The sequence below is a fragment of the Zonotrichia albicollis genome, chromosome 3 (genome assembly GCF_047830755.1).
Source record: "Zonotrichia albicollis isolate bZonAlb1 chromosome 3, bZonAlb1.hap1, whole genome shotgun sequence".
Taxonomy (NCBI): domain Eukaryota; kingdom Metazoa; phylum Chordata; class Aves; order Passeriformes; family Passerellidae; genus Zonotrichia; species Zonotrichia albicollis.
Genome location: NC_133821.1, coordinates 94,042,952 through 94,068,316, shown reverse-complemented (window position 1 = coordinate 94,068,316; position 25,365 = coordinate 94,042,952). Strand labels below are relative to the sequence as shown.

The window sequence follows — 25,365 nt, the reverse complement described above, 5'->3', positions numbered from 1 at the left end:
CTACTTCAGTGAATCCTTTTGGAAAGAAATGTTTTGATTTATTCTCTTCATTTAATAGAATACAGTTAGCATTCAGTAACTCAGCTGAAACTTTAACTGCTGAACAGTATTGATTTGTTACATCTAAGTTTTCTGTATTGATAACCTGACCAGTACCACAAATTTTTTTAACTTTAAGGCTGTTCAATTTAAACATTTGTCACAGCCTTTGAAACAGGCAAAAAACCCCTTCATTTATTTTTTTAAAACAAAGGACAGCTTTAAAGACCTCCCTGCAGTTGAATAAATTACCACACTGAACTTTATATTTAAATTTCCCAGGGAACAACAGGAAAATAAAATATCTTCCTCTTAATAATACAGATACTGACAGCCATTACTACGTGTATATGAATACAAATCAGAGTTCAGTTATCTTTTGTCACATTTTCATTTAACTGAACACTCTGCATTGTTAAGTTTTATTTCAGGTTTACTACAGCTAGGCATAGGCAAGCATGTGAAAACAAAAAAGTAATAAGAATCAAGAAAAATCTTTGTACAGTTGCTGACTATGGAAAGAAGTTTAGCAAACCTCACATAGTAAAATCTTATGTACTATACTACTACATGCAGACATTTCTTGTAACAAATACAATCATCATGGACTTTAATCATTCATTGGCAACAGTCTATTCAATAGCCTTTTCCCTCCTGTTGTGTAGATGTTAAACAATTTCATTACTGAAAGACAATACACATAAAAAGGAGAGCAGGAAACATAATCAAGCACAACTTGGAAAAACAGGCAAATGTGTCTGCAGAAATTTATGTGATTTTATCCCTGCTCCCACCTCCTTAGAGGTCTTCTGGCTGTATTCTTGGAAACTGCATGGAAATTTCAGCTTCTGAATTGTTTCCGAAGCAATGAAATCTCAATGTGACCTTTTTCTTCTGTATGTCATTCAAGTAACCATCAATCAATACTCCAAGACAATGGAGTGAAACTTTTCTAAATGACAATCCATAAGGTCGTCTCCAGAAACTAGAGCTGAGAATCCATGACAACTAACTATGCAGCTTTAGTCTAGTACACAGACAAAAATAACATTTTGATGCCTTTTGTTTATTCATATAATTAACAACCTTGGTATGTTTGTCAAAAAAGAGAGAAGTTAGGCTTAAAATATACAGGCTGACTGAAAACCTGGAACAGCAAATCATATACATCCTCTAATATTTTGGGTTTGACTAAATTTTTCACTTATGAATTCAGTGAAAAATTTAGGGATAGTTAATAAGCTTAGGTAAATTACAAGCTTCTGCTGACACAACCTCTGGACTAGCTACTTTCGAATCACTTTTCAAAAGACAAAAAGTACCTGTGTGAAGGTTTCAGTGAACAATTAAAGAGGTGGTTTCCTTCACCTTTCAATGTATCCCTTCTTAAATTATAAGTTGCATATAATGAACAGCAACTAGTAAGTCCTTCAAAGTGGATTGCCTACAGACAGCAGTCTTTTATTAGCAATAACTTAGAGAAAAACAGTTGCCCCCACCCACAAATTCATTTCACAGACTTTCAGTGCAGTTTATCTCCTGATATAGTGGGTCAGATATCACCATGTCAGATTAGAACTTTCTCACTGAAGAAGCTGTTAACACAGTGAAGTGACATTTCATTTAACTTACAGATATTTCAGATTTTCAAGATCTTCAAATGCCCCACTAGGAATTCTTTTGATTTGATTGTTGTTTAGAAGCCTACAAAAAGAAATAAATAACCATTTATTTTAACATAAAGAAACACTAGGGAAAAAAGTGTAAAAGCAGGGGCAATATAGTATGAAATAGAAAATGCTTTTTCCCCTAGGAGTATCTGTTAGAGAAAAAAAGTTGAAGTGACTTTTCCCAGATGTTTCTCAGCAATATCTTGTGTACTGGGCCTTTACATCGTATAGGAACACAACTGTCTGTATGCACAGATTTGCACTCATCCCTCATACACTGGTTTTATAAAGCAAAAGGAATTCAAATGTATCCTGTCTTTATCTGGGACTTGTGAATATCAGACCAGTGATTTGGACAGTTAAAACTTGAGCTGGATATCTGGCAGAAATTGTAATTCAAAACTGGGGATCAGTTGCAAACAGAAGTATGAGCAAAGGAGACTGGAAATAGGGACAGTTAGCAAGAATATCTTGGCAGCACAGATTTGGACAATATACATTTTGGGGAAAGTCCTATCATTTCTTCTGGTGTGAATATAGAGTACAAGATGTTTCAGTACATTTGCCATGATTGCCTGCAGATAAATAGTGATCCAAAGCTCACTGACATCACAACTGTATTTCAGCTCTTACACTACTTGTGTTCTGGGAAACAGTCACATTTGCAATCATAAATTATGTACATTTAAAAGTGAAAATAATTGTCTGCCTTAATTCCTCCTTGTGCCTGCTAATATATTAAAGAAGAGAAACATTCATGCATTTGTTTTAAAAGTGATGCCTGAAGGAATGATAGAGCAGATACAAAGTTAAAATTATAATACTCATACTAATTGTATTGTTGGTTGTAAAAGGTCCTTTAGAAAGACTTTTCTTTACAATCGTAAACGATAACAAAGATCTCCATAAATGGCAGCTCAGTAGGAACAAAAACATCTGACTCCTGCCTGTCCTGGTAAGCACATTAGAATAGGAGTGTTCAGAATATCAGAATTTGTCAAATATTTTGTAACTGTAACACATTTGCACATCTCAGCCTTTAATCAGCTTTCTTGTAACCCCATGGTTTATTATGTGATATTCCAGCAAAACAATTTAGCACCATGTCAGAAAAAAAAATCTTACAATAATGGTCTGCATTTTTTCATGAAATTCAATTAAAGTGTATCAGTAAAATACTAGTATGCAAATAATTTTCTTTTTATTTTGATAAACATACATGTATTTTTGCCTTCAAATATTTTGGTCTTAATCCCCACTTCTCCCATCTGTGTAAATGCTACAGCTCAAATTTATGAGACTACTTATCTGTGAAAAGTAAGCAAATATGACACATTATCAAATTGATCATATTAAGTCAAAAGGGAAAGGGTCTTAGGGTTGAAAAAGGACTTACAGTGTGTTCAGGTTTTTAAGCCTTCTAAACTCTCCAGGCTGGATTTCTTTAATCCTATTAAACCTCAGGTCTCTGTAGAATAAAAAAAGAAAAAAAATCATGTAATTAAAAAAGCTTCGTATTTTTTAATATGAAAAAATGAACTAAGCACAAGTCTTTTGTGATGACTGACCAGCTTCTGTCCATAAAACACAACACAATTCCAAAGCAAAACAATTCCAAAGGCTGTTTGACAAGTTTAGGAGAGGATTCACAAATGTGTCACAATTGTAATCTTTGCACCATGCCTGGTCTCAATTAAAACAAATGTGCTCTGCATTTGCACAGGTAATATGTTAACAAAAGTCTCTCTGCAATTTGGTTAAAAGAAATACAGAAGAGCAGACAAAACTCAATCAGCTGCATCCCAATCCCATACAACCCCACTGGCTGAGGCTGCACTAATGGCAGGAATAGTTGTCTGAAGTCTTTTATGAAGAACATATTTAAGCATCATTCCTCATGAATCCACCCATCAGGACTTGTTCTGCTCTGGAATAATGGCCTCAGAAGGACTTTTTCTATGTTAGTGGTTTAGGATGTGGCCTACTGTTCATTGCAGGGAAAGGATTAGACATGTGGTTCTGTTTGCATTACACTCCACCAAAATACTTGATCAGTGACTGGAAAAAATGAGAGATGCAAACTTCTATCTTTTATTTAGATGTGTAGTTAAACTGCCTGTAGATGTGCTGGAAAGCCCCTTTACACAACACCCAACAACCTGAGGATTTCCAGATTTAGAAACGCAAATTTTTAAAACCCTAACTTGTTCTTCACAAAAGCACTTATTTAGTTCTACTTTAACAGCATTGTTTTGCCCATCACTCAGACGTTTTATGTGTCATACACATATGTTCCTGATGAGAAGGAGATGCTGCCTCTGAACCTCAGGTGCCAAGATATTCCAAACAACCATGGAATGTCATATCCTGCACTGAGAGAAGATACAGCAGATCCCTCAGTAAGAATCATTGGACATGACATACCACTTTACTTTTCTTGATTTTTCTAGATCATCTGAAAGAGCATTTTAATTTTGATTAATTTTGATTAAAATATTCAAAAGTGCAAAAATTCAATATTCTTTAATAGAATATTGGAAACAGTGTTTCTCAAAAGCCTCAAATTACCATTACAACTAGCAATATTTAGCTCCTAATACCCTCTTTTTTTAGATATAAAATAATGAACATTCATCCATATGACAAGTAGGCCTATTCCCTACATCAGTGCAAAGACAATAAATAAAAGTTTAAATCTTTCATGAATGCTAGCAAGGAGCCAATCCCCTGGGTCAGCAGCAAAATCACCCCCCTTTTGATGTATCCAATCGACTCTGCAGTAACTCTTGAGGATATCTGGGGATTAGGAACACCAGGCAAAGTAATTACATGCATTATTGCATGCAGTACCAAGCTGCATGTAACATCATATATAGTGATACTTATCTCAACTCCTAACACTATTGCCCTTCTCATATTGTTAAAGCTAAAGAAGACATCAGGTTTGAAATTCTACCCATTCATTTTCATTCTACATAAAAATATGAGAAAAGGGAGCTGCAATAAAACACAGCACATAAATTTTCTCTAGCGCACAGTATATTTTGTATATATATCTGTAAGTAAAATTATGAAGAATATATATGTATTGTTCAAAGTCAATACTACAATTAAAATTGGAGGGAAAAAACAATGTTAACCTTACTACAATGTAGTATTATAAATTTGGTCCATTCATTCAAAGAATATTTCCTCCTTCAAAGGAAGTAACATTTATCAGTGTTCACTCAAAGTATTTTCATTAATTTTCAGCACAAAATCCCCAAAATAAAGAGTTAAACAGCTCTCAAATTAAGAAGATAAAAGTTAAATCATAACCACTGAAGACTTCTAAAGAAGAAATCTGTCAAACTGTAATAATTTCCCTATACAACAAGAAAATAAACAAGTGGATAAAGGAAATAGAAATTTCATTGCATGCATTAATTTAGGGGGTGTGGTATATACAATTCACATAAACAATAGACGAAATCTTCACTTATTGAAGTGAAAGATTGCATCCAACAGAATTGGCAGAAATCAGAGAAATGCCATGCCCCCACAGCACAGACACCATATCCAGCTTATGATAACAGAATGATTTCAGAGAACAGAAGAGCTCAGAGCAAAAGCCCAACAGCAATCGGAAATGTCCCCTTGGAGAGTGAATGGCAGGAATGAGGACTGTGTTAAAACTGAAAAATGAGTATGGGTAGCACAAATAGGCCATTGTGGAGCAGATCTTCAAAGGCATTTTGTGTTGCTGAAATAATGTGTGGTCAATCAGCATGATGAGGTTTCTTGACCCTTTTTTTCTGACTAGTTCCGGCCCAACTGTGCCACATGACTGTCACTCACAAAAGCCTGTTCCCTGCCCATTCAATTCTCTTTCACCTTGTTCACTGCTCCCCATTTCACTCTGACAAACTGACATATCCTGGCTGGATGCTGTGCTTTGGACCAGAGCAAGCCTGACTCCCACTGACCGGCCAAAGTGCACCAGGAGGTTAAAACAGCAGACTCAGGGAAGCCACTCAGTTGTCACTGTCATTTTTCCCTCTCCTAATCTTTAAACAGTAAATGAAATTACCATTTAAAGAAATGCAAACACCTGTGATGACGGCATTGAATTTTAGGGTATTTAACAATTTTTGCCTAACAACTCAAAAATAAATGTCATGCATTTGGTTTTTAAAATAAAAATCTCTTACAACTAATTCAGATTGTCTCTTTTACTATGTTTCAAAGTGAAAACATTTACTTCTTAAAATTGTAGCTAGACAACATAATTCAAGCTGAAAAATCCACTTCAGCTGCACAGGCTTCCTCAGAAGCCAAGCCCATCATTTTGAAGCATGTCTTGCTTGAATAACAAACAAAACACGTCCATGATAGCCAGCAAACTGAACACTCTCAAGGGTTATTTTATTCCTGGCTGCACTCAGGAGGCTCTGTTCTGCGCTAATCCATGGAGCATGACCAGGAAATGTTCGGCAGAGCGCGAGGCTGCGTGGGCCAAGAACGTGCCAGGGAGCAGGCGGTCAATTTAGCAATTGGATGCTCCTGAGATTCACATTCCAGTGCCTGGGAATGGCCATGGTCCCACAGCCCTGCAAGCAGCCATGGCCAGGACATGTCCCAGGCAGGGTGTGCACACACACTCTGGCTTTGCCGGCTCCTGCATTCTGTTACCTGAACAGGGCTCTGGGAAGATCCCTAAGGCCCACATGGATGGCATGGAAGTAAATATAATATTTGTGTATGTTTCCTTTTCTGTCACAAAGCAAATGAGAAATGTGCTGCAGACACTTTTCGTCTGGATGAAAATTAATCCTGCTCTTAATAAATTCTGTATGTGAGCTAACAGCATCCATTTATCTCCCCTCTTTACAGTGCCCATTTTAAACTATTTCTAATTTAGCATTGAAAATTAACTTTCAACAATATTTTTATTTAATTAAACACAGTGAAAATTTCTAAGTATATAAAAATTGAAAACCATTGCTGTCCCATAAGATCCAATGCTTCCATGGCACATCCTGGCACTGTAGGACAGGACATTCTTTAAAGCTTGCACTGGCAGCGTGCAGTAATGAAAGACAGGATTTCTCTCTTAAAACATCCTAATGGGGTATGGCAACATTGGGCCATATGAATTAATTGCAAGTTTACAAATTAACACTTTATAAATACTAAAGACCTTAATAACTATTTGGACATATGACAGTCACACAGGGTACACAGCAAACAGTACAAAATTGACCATAAACATCAAGCAACTTACAGGAAGAACTAATTAAAGAAGTTTCTGTTTGAAATCTCTGAGAGAAAGGATTGTTTTTGCTTAGATCGAACCATGCACTGAATGTAAAAGTGCAACATTTTATATAAAATGCCTAAAGTGCAGTTTTCCTTTATTCTTTTCTTTCTAGTTATTGCTAAGCAACATACAGGGTGGAAAGGTAAGGATTATAATTTCATTACTTTTATAAAGGGTTAGACTTGACATATTTCAATAATATTATTTCAGGTCCCTTTTTGCATATGCTTAAAGATTCTGTTGCTTCATCAAATTCAGAAAAATCATTAAATGCTCTAAGTCAGATGGATTTAAAGTAGGGTTGTGAAGAACATATCATGTGCTCTCATCATGCACCTCAAAAGGCAGCCACCTTTGGATCAGATTGTGCATACTTCACACCAGAACTGGTCAGTCCAAGTCATCACTCCACCAATGGTAACCTACTGATCTCAGACAATAAGCACTCATTAGTCAGCAGTTATTACAAAAAGTGTCATCCTAAGCAGGACAAATGTGAAAATTCCTTATAAAGAACTGCTGGAGCAGCAGTAGGAAAGACACCAGGGCTTCTCCTCTGCTTCATCCATCCCAGCCATGCACTTCTCATCTCTCCTTGAGGACTGGGCATCCTGTGACTTATTAGAGCTTGGAGGATGTCCCAGAGATCCCCTCATTGCTAGAGAGCATACTAAAAATGCCTTTCATTTTTTTCAATTTTAATCTGTGTCAGAAAAAGAAATTGTCATGATCCAATACTAAGATCTTTAATAAAAAAATTAAACCCAAAATTTAACATGTTATGCTACTGCTTCCTCTACAGTCATCCTTCTCTATATATACACATATAATTAGCCAATTGTAACATGGATATAGAAACAATGTATTAAGTGATAATGTAATTAAAAGCATCTATCTTGGGAGATATTGTATGTATGCATAGCATAACATCAGGACATTCACAAAAAAACTCACTCTGCATGTCACAGAAATGAGACAATTAAAGAGATTTCAAATCTAGAATTACCAATACAGCCCCAAAATCTTAGATTAAGTAAGGGAGATAACTTTGCTTTGGACACCTGTTATTAAAAAATGCTTGAGAGGGGAATTCTATATGCAAAAGGAAGATTTTAACCACAACATGTAATTTGATCTTCTGTTTATACCTCTCCCGATACTTGAGGCATTCACATTTTCTGAAAAATCCCTTTGCCCAGGATTTTTCTCCTGGGAAGTTGAGAAGCCTCAGAGAAAAATGAAAACAATAATTATCTCATTTGCTTCTCCTCTGTTTTGCTCATGTGGAATGTGTTTGGAGATTGTTTATCCAAGAGGTGATTGTTTCATTGGATTTCTGGTGTGTTTTGACTCAATGGCCAGTCAGTGCCAAGCTGTGTTGGGACTCTGGAGAAAGTCATGAGTTTTCATTATCTTTTTAGCATTGTGTAAGTATTCTTTCTCTATTCTTTAGTATAGTTTAGTATAGTATTCTTTAATAAAATATAGTATCATAAAATACTTAATTAGCCTTCTAAAAACATGGAGTCAGATTCATCATTCCTTCCTGCCACAAGTGTCCCCACAAATACAATAGATACTGAAAAATATAAATGCAAAAATAGACTTTTGATCCCATTTCCTTGTCACATTAAAGAACAAATTTGTTATTGTTTTCACTGTTAAGGCTGAGGAAGACACACACAGCTGGTCAAACCAAGCACTCATTAGTTGCACTGACACCAACCAATTGTGCAAGATAAAACTATGTCTTACTCAGTACTTTTTGGTTAGACCTACTACTTCATATCACCTGAACTTCCCAACTTCAGAAGACCCCTTTAATAATTTGTTCATCTCCGAGGATCTGTTTTAAGCTTTTCTAGTCCAAACATGAAAATATCCTCTTACTTTGCTTAATAACACTAAATGCAAACAACAGATCAACCTAAACACCAAATTGCACTTACATTTGTTATAGTTATTTTAGGGACTATTGACCAGCATATTGCTCCCAGGTATCATAGAGTAAGGACCAGATTCACACATTCATGTTAAGGAACACTACATGAAAAGGAGAGCAAGTAAAACAAAACAATTTTTTTTTAAAACACCAAATCCTAGGACTGTCTCCAAAACCAGTATCTGTAAATACAGAATAAAGCAAATTTACTACTGGCACACTAGAATAAAGTATTTAAACTGAAGTTTTGAAGAGCTGCATTTTTTTTAGCCTGCCATATTGAAAGCATCTGATTTCCTACTTGAAATTGAAAATAGTTGTATATCTGTTAGCTTTGGACAAGACAAAGGCAATTTGGATAAAACCAACTTAGTCATAAATATGCTGTTTCAAATGCCATGCTGACCCATTAATGACTTTTATTACCAGTTCTCATTTGACAGCAAAATACTAAAGCATTTATCAATGAAACCAAATCCTGATTTTTACTACCAAAAATAAAAGGAGGCAAGTATCTCATTACCTTGTTTCAAGGGTTCACCAGCATTGATTCAAGACATGAATGAACTTAAAATTTAGAGTTATTTCCTCAGCTAAGCAAAATCACCACAGCAGTAAAAGCCGAAAAGAAAATCTGAAAGAACACTACTGTCTTAAGTATTTTAAAAATGGACAGGTTCCCAAATGTGCAACTTCTGCTGTGAAGGTAGATGCTTTTTAAAGGTCCAGTGAAAACTATTTAAATCTAAACCTCTTCCTCTATAAGTGATTGTAAAGTATAAGGTAATATAATCTTCATTACTTTAATCTGATAAATTAAAAGGAGGTAGTGGGAGAAATAATGCAAGCTTTAAAATTATGCATTTATCATTGTCATAACATTCTGCTATTGAGTGTTATAAACAGTCTGAGAAAGATTCTTATGTGAAACACAGTGCACTCATTCATCTGTAAGGCCAGATACGAAATGCTGACTGGCAACAAGAAGTGACAAAACGGAAAATAAATTCCTTCAGCTGTGTGATATATACTGGATCTGGAAAAATGGTGCAAACTAGCTAATCTCATTTTCCTTTAAAAAAAAAAGAAGGGAGCAAATTAATAGACAAACATTAGATTTGTAGATCTATTAGATTTAAAAGGTAAATCAATAATTTAAGTTTACATAATTGCCCTCATGCATTTAGCACTTTTATGACGTGTTTGTAAGGTAGGAATTGTCATAACCAGATGATTTTACCATTGCTAAATCCAAAAGAACAAAATAAGACACATTTTTTTCCTAACCACTACAGATGAATTACTATTCAGCAGAAATAACCTATACCTTGAACACCAAACTGCTATGTTTCTCAATACAGAACAAAAGATCTGCAAATGCCAGCAAGACTACATTGCTTATGTCTACTTTATTCTTATTCTTTTTTTATTCAAGGTCATCCCAGCAGGAAATGAAAAACAGCCATCAGCATAGTAAAAACATTCAAACAGAGCAGAGCATGAAAATTGCACAAAAGATGTTATATAATCAAGTCAGTGGAGTAACTGGATGATGTCAATGACACTTTAATGCTGCTTTAACTACTGCTTTGTAAAAAAAATGTGTCACTTTGTTGAACAAACAAAGACACAGACACCACTTAAAAACATAAAACCAAATCCTACTTGCAGCTGCAGCACAACTTACAGTAATCATCTGTTAGCAGTGTAACACTGGCTGGAATACTAGAGAAACCAAGTTTTTGTGGGATTTTTTGGCCTCCTTTTCAGATTTAGCCCTAGAACTTCTTTTACAAACAAAATTATATCATTCTTCTTTATCTTGGTGTTTCATTTTTTGGGTTAATCTTCCCCAGTCTAATTATTACATACAATATGTAATTTTCTCTAATTTATATTGAGATATTTTTATTATCTGTACATTAGCATGCAGCACATAAAAAAGCCACTGCATTTTGAGATGGGAAATTAAAACATTATTCTTACACGGTGAGGGTGTATCATAGTCAATAGTACTTAGTATACTGTAATTTCAGTACCAAAAGTAAATGGTAGGACCACAAAAATATTGAAATCTGTTAAACAGGATGCAGAACATTCGGCAGTACTCGCCTTCATCATAAACCCAGGCTTCAGAAAATATAAATAATGAAGTCTAGATGATATATCAATTATCTAATTAAAATAATATCTGATTTGCACAAATATGTATGATTTGTTAACAGGAACTTTGAATTCACATGTCTTAAGAACTATTTTTTCAGCTACAGCTTTGGTGAACACAGAGCTTATTACATATCCTTCTCCAAGAGCTAAGGATTTGTTTTAACTAACAATTTTTTTGCCATTACAGTTGAAAGGAAAACATTTACATGTTAATTCAATCAAATGCACTACAGTATTGTCTTACTAAGTCTTTAGATCCCTTTTCTGCCCTCGTCACCAATATTTCTAACCAGCCATTAAAAGTGCCATTAAAAGGACTCAAGTGGGATTTGCTGCTCCAAAGTTTTAGGTCTGTAGGCTTGCCAAAAATTATACATGGAAATTTTACCATGGTGTGATTGTGGCTCTTTGTCTTATCCACTTTCAGAGTCCTTCAATATTCATCCACTACAGAAATTATTTTGAAATTAGAAATTTTATTTTATAATGGTTTCTAATTCTCATGCTATCTTAAAAAAAAAAAAAAAAAAAAAAAAAAAAACAACACCAAAACAAAACCAAACTAACACAACTAGTGTTAGTTTTACCAGCATGGATAGAATTCAGAGATGCAATTGCTGTTTCTGCAGTCTGAGAAATTACAAGAAAAGGCAAAATCTGTCTTTATTTCTCTCAGGGGGATCTATTGCTGAAACCAAACAATGAAAAGGCTGTTGACAGCACAGCCAAATGTTTCATTACTGATTATTTTTCACAGAAATGACCTTGGGAAAGGGCTGATGTTTCGTCCTGTGTTTGTGCTATGCCCAATAAAACAAAGTACAACAGCTGTATCTGCAGGCTGCACTACCACAAATCTGAGGTAGCAAAGGTCTTGGATCAAACTAATGGTTGGCACAGTCTGTGCAAAGAGCTGTGATACAATGCAATATTTTAGAGGACTAGTGGCAGCTGGAGATGCAACCTTTTCTTGGTTTCCTTTTTAATATTTAAGAATATGCAGTTTCAACTGGACTTTTGAATAAAAAGTTACATTTCTCCTCTATAGTAGGCTAAAGAAGACACCAAAATATGAAGCTGACTAGTTTATGGCTCAGCATGAACCACTGAAACAAATGCACTAGTTTTGTTTGCTTTTAAAGTTAGCAGTCCTGTGAATTACTACTGTGAAAAGACCACAGAAATTCTGATGTTATGCAGTCATAAATTAGTCTTATTTTCCTCCCATGTACCATTCTGTAAAATAAATACTGTTTCTCCACTTCTCTGTCTCACGGGGATGCTTAATTCTAAACTCTATGTCCATGAAATACTGCTATTCTCAGAGGAAAAAACTGAAAGCCAGAAAGAAACATTATCATTCCTGAACCTCTCACACAAGATAAGCCACACAACAACAGAGAAATTCCTTTCTTAAGGCAATTATTGCTGTCAGAGCTGAGCCATCCCTTTGAGAAATATATAAAATTGTGATTCAAGACCATTAATCAAGCAAAATCTAATGGCTTGCTAGTCCTTATAGCAGTAAACTATATTCACTGTTAAAAATTAGACAGTCTCTAATAGTCTGCTTCCAAATCAGATAGTCTGCTCCCAAATTTCAGCTTGAGCATGTTTGTTTCCAGTTTCTGCTCAGCAGAAACAAACACCTTTAAGTGAAGAATAGCACTGACTATTTTTCTTTAAAAAATTCAAACACTGACGTTCATGCTTTTTTTTTTTCTTTGCAGCAGCAGCAGCTCTTGAAAGATTTAAAAAGAAATAAACCATAAAACTTCAAATAGTTATGAGTAGGGAAAAATACAACTCTGATTTTGTTCTGTAGCAGATTAGACTTCTCAGGAAAATGGATACAAATAGTGTGCATATTCATAATTGAAAACCAACACAGAATAATCACCTGTGTTTTACCATAGTGCCTTAAGCTTCTTTCTAACTCTGCCACTCAGCACCTCTCCCACAGGAGCACCCATGTGGGTACCCCCTGTGCTGGGTGAGGATCAGTGCAGGGTTGAGATCTCAGCTACAAAGACCCTACAGCTGAACACGGGTGAGAGAGAGGGCTCTGAATGAATGAACAAGCTGGACAGGTGAACTAATGAGCCAGTATAAAAGAGTGGTTTCCCCATCACTGCAGTTTTAGGGACTTTCCTCGAGGCAGGCAGCCTCATTGATGCAGTGCTTGTGAGCTTGTATTATATTTATTATGCCAATAAATAACATCCGGCATCTAAAATGCCAATGGCCTTACTAAAGAATGCCCATTTTGTTTCCTTCAATTCAAACAAAAGTTCTGCAATTCAGGACCAACATCAAGCCAAAGGATGAGGAAAATTGAAGGAATTACTGCATCTAAAAATAACATCTAAATTTGACTCAAAAGCTTTTATTCATTGTAAATCTATGCGTCACTCTTCCCCATACACTAGGCAGGTTTTGTTGGAATATATTTCCAACTGTTTTGTACTTCCCATTTGTTTCCAATAGTGATAGGTATATTAGATTCCAATAGACTTGGAGGTGCTAGAATTTACTTGGAGAGTTATTCTTGTAGAATGCTAAGGACATTTTACTATTAAAATGGAAACACTGTTGGCTTGCATAAAGAGTAACAACAAAAATTCAGGCACTCTATCACTCGGCTGCAGACTGGATCCCTGGTTTTAGACAAAGCAACAGCTCTTCCTTCCACTTCATGGAAAATCCCAGGTCACCTCAATGAAAAAGCTCCAACTCTTGGAATGGAATTTTCTGCTTCCTGAGGTTAACAACAGGCTGCAAGAGCAGATAAGTTAGCTGCTTTCTGACTCTGCTTCCAGCTCCTCCTGCTCCAGTAAAAGAACACTCAGAGGACCAGGGGCCTTAGGACTTCTGATATTTATCTCCCCCTTCCTCAGGAGTGCAGACAGCCTCAAGGCAGGCAATTGGGCGTTCCTGTCTCTTGGGAGAAGTTGTTTTCTCTCTATGAAGTGTACTGCAAATGGCTACATTCAACCCTAAAGTACCCAACCTAATGACATGCAGAGAAGAGAACATCTGGGAACCGATTATTGCTTCCCTCATCCTCTTACATCATGTCCATTCTCACACAGATAGCAAAATTATAAACAAAAAGCAGTTTTAGAGCTACTACTCATTAGGGAACAAGTTACCTTATAGAATGCATCAAGAGAATAGTAGAAGATTAATAATAAACATTAGGCTTTATACATTTTTATTATATTCCATAGCTTGACTCAATCAATACCCATTGTCTTTTACCTCACATTGCAAAAGTAGAGCTAAGCAATACTAGCCTACAACTTCTTCTCCTGCACATTTCTTTTCTTCTTTCTCTACCTAAATTGAATTGATTGGCTATCTTTAAAAACAGCTAGAAAAACTGGATTGCTGAAAATTATGGATGTATCTGAAATTTCCAAGAAAATCTTACTAGTCTTGTCAGTATTTTTAATTCCAGTAGCCTCAGGAGATCACATCTATTTTGCATTGTCATGCACCCTCTTCCTAGCAGTTCTGATACTGGCAGCATTAAGCCAACAATCAATTAGAAAGCACTCTTCTGAATCTCTCTGTAATTATTCCATTCTATTGACACAACACTGAAGATACCAGAAAAAAATATTAAACATGTGTGGACAGAATGTTTTTACATACTTCCATGTTGTTCATAATACAAAAACAGTAACTTCTGAATAAAATCAAAGACAAGTTTATCCTTCTTCAGTCTTCACAGTGTAATGCCATTTTTAAAATTCTAATTCAATCTGATTTTTCTATTTTGAACATGTTTCAACAGACATTCTTGCTTTAATTACCCCATACAAACTAGCTATACCCAGGTCATATAAATACCATTTGGGCCACATGGAGAGCAGCCAAGCTGCCCAGTAATAGCAAATGGGGATTCTCAAGGGGTCTTTCCTCAGCTCAAACATAAAGAACAACACTTTTGACTAGTGTGTATGTAAAAAAAATGTGCAAACATTTGATTACTCTTGCCAAAGTAGCATGAAAATACCAGAAGTATCTCTAAAATATTCAATTAAGTACAAACCTGCCTTTAAGGAATATCAGATGGTTTAAAATACCCACATAATAAATACCTAGCATAAGAACTGGTGGCACTCGCATCCCTGGCAAGGACAGAAAGTGCAAGGGGGCTTTTCCTCTAGAAGGGGCACTCAGAGCTCTGTGTTAGCCCAAACTGCCCCTTCAAGCTGCATCACAGACTCAGCTAATTTTATGGTTTTCTCTGAGGTGTGATGAGGCCCCAGGGGCAGGTCAGCAGGTTTGCTCAGGAGGCAGCTCCTCCCCTCTCTCAGACATCACCACCGGGCCACCAAACCAGGGAAATGATTCAGACAAACCAAATGTTCCTCCCTTGCTTCTTTTCCAGCTAACTCTGAGAAATGGTGAAGACCACGGGCAGGAATGAGCAACTACTGCTGGCCAAAAAAAAGCCAAGGACCTTTCACAGGGTGTTTCTGAATTGTTGGGGTTTTTTGGGGTTTTTTTTTTTTTTACTGCAAAAGCGTACAATCTCTGTTTTGTAAATTAAAAGAGAAAGTTGGAGAAAACAAGTAGCTATATACTAGCATTAATACACTTAATAGACCAACTACTTAAATACATTCGACTTACTATTTTCTTTTAATATGCAATCCAAATAATAAAAAAAATTCTATCTGCAGCCATTTAAGAAAAAAAATCTTAGTTTCAATAAGCAGATATTTCAATAAGCAGATATATCTACCAAATAATTTCCAGCTCTGAATAGAAGATTCTTACAATTTTTCTACTACTAAAAAACCCACCTACATGACTTGAAAAATAAATTAGTAATATTGCACTTAACTAAGACCACTGCTATGTCAAATATTTGGCTTAAAAGCCTGTGAAAAAATTATTTCCCAGAAGTATTAATCACCAAATTTTAAGTTTAACTGCAAAAGAATCCTCTGGACCCACAGTTAAATGATCAGTGTTCTAAGAGTGGTCAGAAGTACAAACATACCCTCTGATCCAAAGGCACACAAACACCAGTTTGTGGCTGGGACTTCCACAAACACTTCAGACACTTCAGGAACTGAAGAGGCTGAAGACTGCAAGTCACAAACCCAGAACTCAGCACTTAAATGAAAAATTTTCTACTGGTAAAGTTTCCTCAGTTGTCAGATACTGCGCTACTGCAGCAGTCCTGTGGCTGAAATCTCTCCTGAGAGATTGTACAGGGCTCTGGAGGGACAACTCCTTCCCATGTCCAAACCACACAGCTGAAGAGAAGCCTGAACTGAATGAACATTTTATTTCCTGCCCACTGAAGCTTCATCACTATGCAGTTTAAACCAACAGATTTACATAAGGAAAGAGACACCAATCAAGAAAAAAAACAAAATAAAACAAACCCCAGATTTTAAATATCCAAAGGCACTAAAAAAGATTTACAAATCCTGATGCTATCACAAGTTTCTTACATGTGGGTCTGAATGTTAAAACTAATTTATTTTATGGGTCTACCCTAATGTTGAACTATCTTCAAATTTCAAAATTTAAAAAAATAAAATAAATTAATTCCACTCAAATCATAACCTTCTTTTAAAAAACAACTTTTTGTTTACACTGTCCAGAAGATTGATTCCTGACAAATGAAATATTCTTTCAGAGAAATACAGGTATTTTTAAAGTGAAGTCAGCCTGCAAAAGCCAGTAAGTATATAAAAGTTATTTAATTAACCAACCAACCAAACAGGACACAAATTCTGTGGCAGACAATGTCTGACATGTGAGACAGACACTTGCTCTATTCTAGCACTATTAAGAAACAATTCCTTGTAGATATTCAGAGTAAAAAAAAAGTAAATGAAAGGTAATGAAAAACTCTTATCTAAGTAATTTGGCTTGTGTTCTATGTACAGTGGGAATTCAAAATTTTACCAACATTGAAAAGACAAAACTAGTTTGAATTTAACTTGATATTGTTAAATGGTGAGTGCCAAACCACAGCTAGTTCTTAATTCTTTCTCTGATGAATAAGAGATTATAAACACCATGGAGTTACAAAAATAGCCTACATAATATACCTGAGTGTGAGGGCTGTACACAAGTCACTTGCCTACCTGTCATATTTGTTTTAAGTGTTGTTCACATTGCAACTTCATCAAAACCAGAAAATTTCCTCTGTACTATCTGAGGTATTTGACAATCCCACAGATTTCTTCAAAAGACAAGTCTATCTTACACCTATTGATGGATATATATATTTTATACAGATATGACCCGTATAAAGACTGACACTGGAAGGCTGGATTGTTTTGTTGTTTTTCTTAAATAAACCCTGCCTTCAGCCAATTAATTACTGTTCAGTTGGAAATTACCGTTCATTAGAAATCTCTAATGAATACTGGATCCCAGACTCCTTTTACATATTTTTTCTCTTTCTAAATCTTACATTCAATTATTCCCATGCAAGATGTATCCAAATTTTTAAAGTAAAATAGAGGATATCAAAAAGAAAACATCTACTCCAGAAAATACACAAAGCTGACATAGTATAAAACATCCAAGAAAATACTCATATCACAATGGAGGATTAGAGAATTTTCTGGCTGTTTTCAAAACTGTTGTTTACTGAATCAAGAAAAATGTTTCAACATGTATCAGCATTTTAGAAATTTCAAGTGATTTAGATTATTGATAGAGAACTCAAGAAAAAATATAATATCCTGAGTTTTTAAAAATGGTTTAAATAAATTATAAATGTTACCATACTAAGAAAGGTATTTACAGACCTTTAATAATTGTCTGGTAGACATTATTTACACACCTGACAACTAAGTCTCCAATCTACAAGCTAAGATACATAAATGTCTAACTAGGAAACATTTTAATTCATTTTACCCCCTACACAGGTGCTTTTGCATTTACTTAAGCTTTTCCCAGGGCAATAAAATTAAATCAGGAAGTTAATGTCATGAATTTGGCCAACTCACAAAATCAAATTGCTCTCCCTGCTCTTACAGCTCTGCCACAGCTCTGCAGTTCTCTTTGCCTGTATAAGTCTCTCCTTCTACTGACACATTAATTCAATTACCTAGGCCCTTTTTACAGGAGCCTGACAACCTTACCAAAGTCAAAGATCTGAATTTTCTCACTCAATTTATGGCTGTAAGAAAAAAATACTATCACTTCTTCAATTCCTTGGAGAGTTTATCAAAATGCCATGAAACCAAAACTTCTTTCTTGAACCCAAATTAGCTATTATCCCAAAGAGTGACAAAATATCCCTTAAAAGGTATCCTGCTTTGATAGGCCATGTGCTTTTTAATCTACATATGTCACACCATCATACTGCTGCTCTAGCTCTTTACTTGATCTTAGCAGACAATGTAATGTGGCATTTATTTATGTTTCAGTTTTGAATGGCCCGCTAAGGTTGTCTGTGTACCAGAACAAACATGGCCCCTCATATTTTTCAAAATATTTTGAAAAAATTGGGAAGAAAAATTCTCTCTTCTCACCATTAAAAAGTGACAAGACATCAATTTAAAGATTTGAAAACTGGTGACAGATTTAATCTGATTATGATTATAATCTATCATTAAATAGATGCCACCATGAGACACCAAATAGTGAAATTTTATATTAAAGTGGACAACCAAGATCTTGTAATAGTGAAATATTTGCTTCTGTAGAGCATGATGGACCTTGGACAGAGGCTATAAACCTCTGAATTTCACTGTTGTGAGAAGTCTGCACTGAATTTCATGCTGTCCCAGTCACAATGCTCACACTGCCTAGAGATAAATCAAGCATGCAAGGACTCATTTATTTATTTTTTTTCTGCAACAAAGGAAACCAGCAGCAAAATGGCTAATAAAAGGCTATTAAATCCAGTCTGGCTAACACTGTGCAAAGAACTTGACATTTAGCAGTCATCATCCTCCTTACCAAAAACAGTCATTAGTTAAGGTAACACCGTGTACCAAGTAATATTTTTCCTTTTTCAGACCAGCCAGGCAATGAGCAGTCTGTTGTAATATGTGATTTAAGGGGAAAGAATGCTGAAAGAAAATGTTTCCGAAAGATACAGGGAGTGGCAATTGGAAAGAGAATAAAAAAATCTGAAAGTTACAACAACAGATCACACCAAAAAAGAGAGCAATGTCACAGGCAGTAAAACTAATTTGGAGTTAAATACATTTGCTCATTGTTTTCCTTAGTGAAACTTAAAAAACAACTCAGAAAAGAAAACTAAAAGAGAACACTACATCACACAGAACGTCACACTTTTTATTCTACAAACTTTCACATAGTTTCAAGATACCCTACCAACCACTGCACAAACTCTTCAATGTCCTAATCTTTGCTTATCTTTGTAAATACAGATTAAACAAAAAGACATGAAGATGAGAGACAACATTAATCTCTCCTCTGTGAGTCTTTCTCAAGATTTTGAGACTCTTTGTTATTTGTAGTAAACAGTCAATTTTCTGTTTAACAGAATCACTTGACTGTCATTAGCAGCAGTAATAATGCCATACCAAAATGAAATCAAATTTGGCAGCCTGATAAGCAAAGGAAGGAAAAGGAAACATTTGAGTCATTCCGTTCCAGCTCAGTCAGCTCCTGTTGCACCATCTCTATGGATTGTCTTGAAACTCTGCCCACATTTGCAATAAGAAAGCCTTTAAAGTTACTTTTGTTTTGGTTTGGATTTTTTTTTCATTGAATCCAAATGGAAAAAAATTAAGACAATTTAGCTCAGTTGTTTCCCTACATCTATCTATCCATCTATCTGTGTACACACACATTATGTACAGCATGTGTACATATAAATATACAGAAACACATATATACATAAGTTTTTGAAATACTAACTTCTTTTTATACATAGACTTCACCAGAAAGACAAGCAACTATAAATGTTTAGATTGTGTGATACAGATTTTAAATGTCACCTTTATAAATGGATCTTTTCTGTAAGTGAAGTCTTATCCTCTAAGGATGTAAACACTTTGGCTTGCTGGAAAGAGACTCAGCAAATGTCCGTGTCCAGGAAAAATCAGAAGCCTGGGAATTACTCATGTATACAAAGCTATGCGTGAGTTCTGCAAGATGAGATCTAGAGTCTACAAAATATTTGATCACAAAATACTGTAAACAAACTACAGTCAGCTTTGAAAGTCACAGAAATTTGAATCCAAAAATAAATAATAGAAAAAAATATTTATAATTTTTAATATTTATTAATTAATATTTAATATTAATTAATTTAATTTAAAATTAATTAATTTTAATATTTATTAATTATTTATATATAAAACATGAATCAAGATGGATTAAAATTTAGTTGGTCTTTTAGTTGTTCAAAATAGAATTGGAGTCTCAAGCATTAATCTAGCATTTTCATTTTACCCATTATACACAGTAAAATATTCCTGTAAAGGCTATTTTGCAATTAAAAAAAAATAAAATAATATGCAATTTTAAGCATAATGCACTACTTCTCTTCTTTTATTATTCCCTGAATAGCTGTCTGCTATTTTTTCACATCATAATAGCAATATCGATTTCTTCTATTATATTATGTTGGTTTCTTTCTGCAGTTTCCTTCTATCTTTATACCAAGCTCTATTCTTCACTGGCTGCATTTCCTAATTTTCTTTTCTGCTACACTTGCAACCTTTCAATTTAAACTTAGCTTACTTGCAAGGCAATCCATAAGCACGTGTGACAGGCCTAACATTTATTTAACACCTAAATGACAAAGCTTTCTGCAGGCTAATGACATCCCCATGTCATCTCTTAATGAGCACTGACCTCAGCTGGGAGAAAAATCAGTAGGAGCTACACAGAAAATGGAGGAGGTTAGAATATTTATTAATCATGTTTTTCTCTTAGGCATGTGTTTACCACCATTTTAGGTGAGACACTCCTCTCCCTGTTTCAGATCCAGACCCTCCAGATGATGCAGGGATAGGCATCTCCCTGTTATTTTTCCACCAGCTGCCTTTGGGAATTAAGAGAGAAAGAATATATTTACTCATGCCCAAGCATCCATTTCCTACTCTTTCCAATACGTAATCCCGTGTTTGTCTCTGCAACACAAAAATTTCTTATTCACTGTCCCTCATGCCCCTAAATTCCCCAAAGTAATGCTGAAAATTCATTGAACTCATCATTTTTTAATTATGTTGTTTGGGAAAATTGAGTAACAGCAGAGACACTGAAGCTCTTTGTTAAACAGAATCAGAAAGACAGAAAAATGTTTTTAAAAATTTTTGAATAGTGGATGTAGACAACAACACCAAGCAATCCACTGATCTGTATAATCCTTATAGATTTCTAAAACATTTCAATAGAACAAACAAAAAACCTTGTTGTGACAACAGTCCAAACTCCCAAAGCTTTGGGAATTAGAAGACAATCTTTTGAAACAGCTATAAAGCAAATACTCCACAAGTCCAGATGAGCATATGAAGAGATGTTTGCAGTAAATGGAGAATTTTTGTAGTTGGGAAAGGTCACCAGTAGAGTTTCACAGAGAGATGTGCTGAGTTGTGCATTGTTCAGTTCATTCCTAAATGGAAGAGTGACGAACCACAGAAAGAACAAAGTTTTGCTTATGATATTCGTCTATTTTAACAAAGTCCCCCTAGAAAGAACAGCAAAAAAAACTACCAACAGTCCATGAATGGCTATTAAAATGCAGACCTAATGTACGTATTAATATAAAATAATGTATATGGAGAAATAATGTATATGGAGAAAATCAAACTTTACAAATAAAATGGCAGGCCTAGAAGAGATCATTACTACTTACAGACAAGATCTTAAGCTTCCCTTGATTGGTCCATGAGACCTCATACCACATTTGTCCATACAAATACTGGGCAAAGTCACAAATCCCTCACCTCCAAACACAGCAGAGGGGGGAAGCAATCCCAGATGATGAGAAATTAATACCAACCTTTCATTGAGAAGACTCCAATATTAAAAAGAAAGGAATGGAGAAGCTTAGGATCAAAGACCACAAAAATCACGGCTGCATTTGAATGATAGAGAGGGCTCACTGACAGAGAGGGAGACTCACTGTCTCTTCCAATGGAAGAAATGGGGAACACTAAGTGAAGCTAACAACTTTCAGGCTTCAAACAGAAGACAGCAATTTCCACCATGTAGTACTCCTTGTCACTCAAAGTTAGAATGTAACTTAACAGCTAAATTAGTTGAAAAAAAAGAGGTTAAGCAATCTGGGGAGGAGAGATCCATCAAGATCCACAGAAAATATTGAAGTATCTTTAGCCCCAAAAATCCACATCTGCAAATTATTATAGGTATAAACAACTATATGCTGCTCTATACTGTCTACTTGCTCATAAGCTGTTCTTTCCATTACCCTCTAAAAACAGATGTCACGTCAAACAGATCTTATGGTTTACTTATTAAAGGTATCTTTCTGTAAATAAACACATATTTATCATTTTAATATTCAAATGTTAAGTATTTACTGCTTAAAAATGCATCTTAATAAAACAAGATGAAAACAAGAAATTGCATTTATTCACTGTAATATATGACAATGTATTGCTCTGATGACAGTGTGTTAAGGGTATAGTAAGATACTTGCAGCAAATGATGGATATGATTTTTTTCCACATGCTTTCCCATTCTTCAGCAAAGGAATTGATGAGGGCTAGCACAGTTTTGAGACAACAAAAATATCTTCCCACCAGTGAATCCCGTGACTGGAAGCGAAGACTCGTTTGGGCCTTCTGCTGCAGCCCTCAGCAGCTTTGCCTCTGTCTCCCAGTAAATGTCAAACACTATCAGTGCTGTGCCCTCCTGCCCCCTGCTAATGGCCAAACACATTCTGCAAGCTCTGCAAATGTCTCCTGAACACACTCATGCCTTGGTCCTGGCTCGTTCCATCAGCAGTGCAACCAGACTGCCTGGGAATGGCTTGAGCAGGCTTTACCTCCTACACACCCTCCACAGCTGCTTTGCTGGGGAGGACTGGCATCTTTTGCAGTATCCACTTGATTTGTTGGGACTCAGGATGGGGCTTAATAGAGAGAAAACAACCATTTTTAGCAACAATTTAGCACTTTGAAAGCTAATTTTTAAAAATCTCTTATGACTCCTTTGCCTACTTTTTGCAAGTAGTTTCTTTCTGTTGAAAATTCTATGAAAACATTCTCATCTTAAAAAAACTTTAAACTTTGATTTAGACAAATATCAACATCTACATACAGACATTTCATCTCCTTTTATTGTCAACAGAAGACTAGTCAACACACTTGGGCTGGAGGAGGCACAAATAAATTAATAATCTGTCCAAACAGTAGCTAATCAATTCAGCTGTCTGACCAGGGGTGCCCACTGTTGATTTAGATGTCCTAGGCTGAGAGCAAGCAGCTATGACACAGGCCCAATAGTCTGAGGTTAGAAATTATCATTTCCAATAAAGGTGTCCCCCTCTGAGTGAGCTGAGCTCTGCTCCAGGCACTATGAACTGTACTGGCTGAGTTGGTACTTGTTAGAAGGGAAATTCACAAACCAAATACAGATGCAAACTCTGGTGCATGGAGACCTAAATGTAGCTGTTTTAATCTCAAACTGAATTCTTTACTTGTTCATAAAATTTCTATGAAAGAGGATGTAAGATAATTTTTATTGAAATAATCTTGTGCTTATCCTCCCCTGTTCTGTGTCATTAAAGAAAATCATCACTGGCACCTACTGCAGTATGCTGCCCAAACAGGAGTGCCAATAGCTGTGTCAGTATTAAGTTATTTTCAAACCCTTCAAATAAATCTTCAGAATCTGTAGTTCTTGTTTTTTTTTGACATTAAATATCTATAAATCCCTGTATCTTGAATAAAATCTTCTGGTGTGTTATCTCATGACTAACTCCTACACGCAAATGATATTTACCCATAAAGTGATCAAGTTTACCCACAGTCCACATTTGAGATTGCAATCCTTCACCCTTCACCCTGATGAGTTGTGTTTATTTTATTTTGTCTTAATTTTAATCTACTGGAATTTTTCTAAAAGGGTTTCAAAGATCTAACAGAACACAATGATCTTGTATTTTCAGATGAAAATGGGATGGTTGTTTGCAGGCTGAAAATGCATCATTTCAAATAGTAGATCTGCTAACAGCATGCAGATTTCTGCTGTGATAGCCCAGAGACTTCTGCATTCACAGTCTCCATATATATCACCCATTTCACTTTCCTAAACATCTCAGCTAAGAGGTATAATGTTAGCACAAATCAACCATGAAATGTGAAATTTCATTATATTTCCATTACCCCTACCTCTTTAGTGATTCACATATTCTCCAAATAGATGTGATTTGTGTCATTTAGTGTTGTGGGGTTTTTATTTGTATTAAGACAGATACTCTTGGGAAGCCTCAATAATGGTTTTCACTGGCATTATGAACACACATTAGATTCCACCAAAAGCTCTTATGGAGAGATGAAAAAAATGTAAGTACTTCTTACTCAGCTGTCCAGAAAATCACCATAGAATTAAATTACTAAAACTCCCCCGTTTGACATCTACAGTACAAACCAGAAATTAAAATACATTGATAAATGAGTAAATAAAAAAGTACACACCCTAAACTATCCAATATTGAGTATATGTTAGAATAATATAACAAAAGCAGTAACATGCAACACAAACTGTTGCCTTCAGTTTCATTCAGAGCCTACCTTCAAAAGCTATTCAGTTGGAACGGCTGCAACTTAAGAAGTCCTATTAAAGTCTGATCACTTAAAATTATACTCTCATGTTGAAAAGGTGTTTTATTCGTAGCAGACATGCAGGTGTAATAATAATTACAGACAAAGTAATAATCACATAGCAAAGACAGGATTACTTATTTCAAAATTAAATCTTCTCCTCAATAATTTGCACGTCATTCTCAGCGCAAATGAAGTCCACTTTCTTTTGTGACAACTATTTTTGTCAATTTTTACCTTTTCTGCTATTAAGAGAACATTAGTTTCTTTTCTTGTTCAGTCTGTTAGACTCATGTGCAGCGAATACAATTTTGTTTGTACAGCTAGCAAGAAACAAGAGAGCAATGAGGTGCTGCCAAGAAAAACTGTGAACAAATTTCAGTATTGGTCTGAGTATGTGTAGCTAGTGCTGTAGACAGGTTTGGATTTGGATTGTGTTTAGATACAAATAGTAACATATTGCATCAATATTCAAAAGTCTTCTGTCAG

At 35.4% G+C, this 25,365-nt stretch overlaps 1 protein-coding gene across 2 annotated transcripts in view; it reads right to left on the bottom strand.

The window, feature by feature from the left end:
* Window positions 1-25,365, bottom strand: part of PXDN (peroxidasin) — an 82,877-nt gene that overhangs the window by 54,025 nt on the left and 3,487 nt on the right. For both annotated transcript variants that reach the window (XM_005487240.4, XM_026793583.2), the window contains exons 2-3: window positions 3,106-3,177; window positions 1,672-1,743 (exon numbers count right to left, since the gene is read on the bottom strand). In XM_005487240.4, the coding sequence (XP_005487297.1) occupies window positions 1,672-1,743; window positions 3,106-3,177 (144 nt within the window). The remainder of the gene's footprint in view (window positions 1-1,671; window positions 1,744-3,105; window positions 3,178-25,365) is intronic.